The 4,497-nt window shown below is 33.7% G+C and overlaps 1 protein-coding gene across 1 annotated transcript; it reads left to right on the top strand.

Annotated features, from left to right (window-relative positions):
- The first annotated feature begins 639 nt into the window (after positions 1-639).
- On the top strand, positions 640-1,615 carry LOC100929059 (olfactory receptor 51H1-like). The gene has a single exon (XM_012545409.2). It carries the CDS (start codon positions 640-642, stop codon positions 1,582-1,584), a length of 945 nt encoding a protein of 314 aa, XP_012400863.1. The 3' UTR covers positions 1,585-1,615.
- The last annotated feature ends 2,882 nt before the right edge of the window (positions 1,616-4,497 follow it).

Here is a 4,497-nt window from a genome sequence, read left to right as displayed (position 1 = left end):
AGATCCTTATACCTCTTTGCTTAACTGGAATTCTTTCATATTCTAGAAATTTCTTCCCTCTTTATATTTACATGTTAAAATATTTATCCCTTAAAATGAATGACTTCAAATTCAAATAGAAATGGGGGTCACAGAATCCTGAATAAGAATTCTGATAGCCACATATTAGAAAACCACAATTAACATGACCAGTGTTTATTATATTTTTAAAATTTTACTATTTTAATTTATCTCAAGACATATGTGGAAATGTTAAGACATGTGCATTTGATACTTCTACTTTAGAGTACATCTAAATGTCACTTCCTCCAGGAAGTCTTCCTTGATTCCCATGTCTGGTAATAATTTTCTTACTTAGGTAACAGCATATTTAAGGATAAATCCCTAATATATATATATATATATATATATATATATATATATATATATATATATCTTGTAATATCGTGCTTTTTAGGTATTTTTATTGGGATGTTATTCCATTTCAAGTCTCTCACTTCTATGAGCAGAACAACAATGTTTCATTTAATTCTTTTATCTCCTTTAATGCCTAGTATATTATGCCTTTATTAATAATTATTGCATTTGGTATTTATTTTATCCTTGTGCTTTTTCTCCAGAATATATCTTCAGTCTACCATGTCAGTTCTTAATCACACAAGATTCAATCATCAGACTTTCACTCTGACTGGGATCCCAGGAATGCCTGAGAAGGATTATTGGATAGCTCTGCCACTCTTCCTCCTCTATAGTATAACTTTGTTAGGAAATATTACTATCCTCATAGTTATCAAACATGAACAGAGTCTCCATGAGCCCATGTATTATTTTTTGGCCATGCTGGCTGCAACTGACCTTAGCCTCTCCTTATCCTCACTACCAACTATGCTCAAAGTTCACTGGTTTGGCCAATATTCAGTGACCTTTGATGCTTGCATCACCCAGATGTTTTTTATCCACACCTTTGGAGGAGTGGAGTCAGGGGTTCTGGTAGCCATGGCCTTTGACCGTTTTGTAGCCATCCGTTTCCCTTTGCACTATGCTATCATTCTTACCCATGGTGTCATAAGCAAAATTGGAGTAACTATTTTATTAAGGAGTGTGGTTGCTGTACTTCCTGTTCCCTTTCTCATCAAAAGGTTACTTTTTTGCCACTCTAATGTTCTCTCCCATGCATACTGTCTCCACCAGGATGCCATGAGGCTTGCTTGTGCTGACACTCACATCAATAGCCTCTATGGTCTACTGGCTGTTATCTTCATTATTGTATTGGATGCTTTGGTTCTTCTCTTGTCCTACATCCTCATCCTCCAGGCAGTTCTGGGTATTGCATCAAGAGAGGAGCGATTCAAAGTACTCAACACCTGCTTCTCCCACATCTGTGCTGTGCTACTCTTCTATGTACCTCTTATTGCTATGACACTGCTACATCGCTTTGGGAAACATTTGTCACCCATAGTACATACATTCATGGCAAATGTTTATCTACTGCTCCCTCCTGTACTCAATCCTATAGTCTACAGTATCAGAACCAGAGAGATCCGAAGGCAAATTGTCCGAGTGTTATGGAGAACTAATTCCTGAGAGCCTCATATTTCATGTTCTGTCAACTCAACAACTTTAGAGAATTAATTCTACTAGGGATCTGTCCTCTCAAAAAATGTTATAAGAAGGGATGTAGATATGAAAAAGAAGAATGTCCTTCACACATGTAACAATAAACCATATCCTTCTTGTCTTTCAAATCTGAACATGGTATATTTCATCAGGAAATTATCCCAACTTTAATTCTTCTGATTGTGTGGGAAAGTAACTCTGTACACACAGAATTGTTTTTCTTTCAATTCATATACTTCCATATATGTGTGCGGTATGTATATATGCATGCATATATGTATGTGTTTCCCCTTATCCATGAATGTGTATGTGAGTGAATATACATTTGACAAGAAGATCAAATAATCTAATACAATAAGAAATTTCTTGACACATTGTCACCCCTTAGAATATGGACTTACATAAAATCCACATTGAATTTCCTGCATTAGGCAAAGAGATACCCATAATTTTCAGACTGGAGGATAATGATTTAGGAAAGGCTAAGGAAAAAACTGTATCCATAGTTGGAACTCACTTGTAGAATGATGGTAAACAAGTACAGCTACCTCTCACAAGTAATTGGAGAAGGATTAGCAACATAGGAACAAGATACATAATTTGTAACTAAATAAAACCTCATGTTTTATTTCACTTATAGATTACCAAGACAGAGGCATTGTGGGGAAGGATGAAGAAAGAGGGAACTTATGTGAATTTGTTTGAGAAATGACCTTCCAATTAAGGAAATTTCCAGACAATGAATATAACATTGTGATTCAGGGAAAGAATATGGAAAATTGGGCTTCCAAAAGCATGACACATAGAAGGGAGTAAGGGCATGAAAGGCTGACCCATTCAAGAAGCTAAGGCATGATTGATGACTTCCATTTCCGATGGAGGATGCCTAAAGCATCTTAAATCTCTAGAGTCTAATTATAGGAGAAGATGAACCATAGTCATAATCCAATGTAGGCATTGTCAAAGAAACACACATCACAGCCAGCCCCCAGGGCTTCAAAGCCTAGCTTAAGGAACCTGATATATGGGCCTTATTGGAGTTGAGATGCTACTAAAATAGTTCCCAACAGTGGTAAGGAGGAGAGGTGCAAATTGGCCTCATCACTCTCACCCAATCTAGGCCTCCTCATTCCTATTCCCTGGGTAATTCTCCCTAGATCCATATAAATTTTCCAGCTAAGAAATTTCCCCTCTTCCCTGTGTCTTGGAGTTCTATGGGGAAAGGTCTACTTCTCTCCTGTGAGCTGATAAAGAATATGCATATAATAAAGGGAAGGGGAGGTAATCTAGAAGAGAGGAAGACAGGAAGAAGGAAAGAGGAAAATAGTATAGAAGGAAGGAGAATTAAGTAAGTGAACAGAAAATAAGATAAATATAGACTTAAAACTAGAAGAAAACTTACAGGTTATCTAGTCTAAACAATTCATTCTAAATGATTGTCTGAGACCCAGAGATTTTAAATGGCTTATCAGCACATGAGATTTTAAAAATAGAACCAGAAGGGATTATAGAGATCATCAATATTCCATTCCATCATTTTAAAGTTGAGGAAACTAAAGATCAATGACATAAATGATTTATGCAAGATGAAATAGTGACAGTGACAGGATTTGAACCCTTTTGGGCCCTTGGAATTTAAAAATCAGGATTCTTACCCCTGAATTAAATGTACTTGCCCATGGTTACACAGATGTCAAAGATATTCACTAAATTAATAATGAAAATAATAATTAATTATTGTAATAGTGACATAAAGTGGTTAATGATTCTTATGAAAACTATTATCAGTGATAGTTTATGAGAAAATTCTATTAAAATTATTATAAAGTGTTATGAAGAAATGTGAGGAGCTAAGAGTATAGCATATTTGGAGAAAGAGTAATGATTATGTTTATTTTAAAAAGGGCAAAGAGAAAGGCATTATCCTGAAGAGAAATGTTTTTTAAAATGTTTAATAGACTTTAGTCAGTGATCTGGAATGAGTTGAGTATATGCATATTTTTATTATTGCTTTCATTTCTTAATATTCTTTGTATAGTAATTTTAATATATTTTTAAATATAGCTAAATAAGGATGGTTACTACTAGAAAAGATGTGTTCTATAATTTATGTATAGGGAATTTTTAATGAGAAGATATTGAAATGTATCATTAAGAAATAAATTATCCAACATATTCCTATCTCACTATAGAGCTTGGAATTAACAAATTTAATATACAGCAATGAGTCCAGTGACAGGTTGAAATTTAATAAGTTACAGAGAGGTTGATTATATTCCTGTTTTAACCTGGTATGTGTTCAAAGCAGAGAAAGCTGAGATTTAAAACTTATTTAACATTTTAAAATCAAATTTTTGACTGAATTGCAAAGTCTTAGTGACATGCCACTTTTGTTTGTAAAATTGAGTTTTATTCTACTGGTTTTTTTTTGTATGCAAGAGAGTTACTTTGTTTTATTAAATGGTAAATAAAGTGGAAAAAAACCCCAGAAACTATGAGAAACAAATGAAGTAATGGAATATTTTCAGTCTGGGGTAGAAAAGGTTTAGGGAAGACGTTATCATTGCCTGAAACATTTAAAGAACTAACATGCAGAAAAGATGATTCTTCTCTATGTTTGAAAAATGGAAATAATTGTAAATTAAAGGAAGATCTTATTAGACCTTCAAAGAAAAGAGTTATTTTAAAAATGGAATAGATTGCCTTAGGAAGTAATTGCTTCTTTGGACACTGGAAGTATTTAAACAGAAGTTGGTAGAATGATTGTCATCTTAGGGATCATGCAAAAAAGATGGATGAAATTCTAAGCTCATTATAAAATCTAATATTCTTAGAAATACTAAGTGCAGATTGGAACACTTATTGTTCTTGATTTTTTTT

Source organism: Sarcophilus harrisii, chromosome 3 (assembly GCF_902635505.1).
Source record: "Sarcophilus harrisii chromosome 3, mSarHar1.11, whole genome shotgun sequence".
Lineage (NCBI taxonomy): Eukaryota > Metazoa > Chordata > Mammalia > Dasyuromorphia > Dasyuridae > Sarcophilus > Sarcophilus harrisii.
This window is presented reverse-complemented; position numbering and strand designations above follow the sequence as displayed.

Excerpts from the sequence above, each read along its gene's own strand:
- LOC100929059 (XM_012545409.2), top strand. The coding sequence starts at position 640 with ATGTCAGTTCTTAATCACACAAGATTCAATCATCAGACTTTCACTCTG.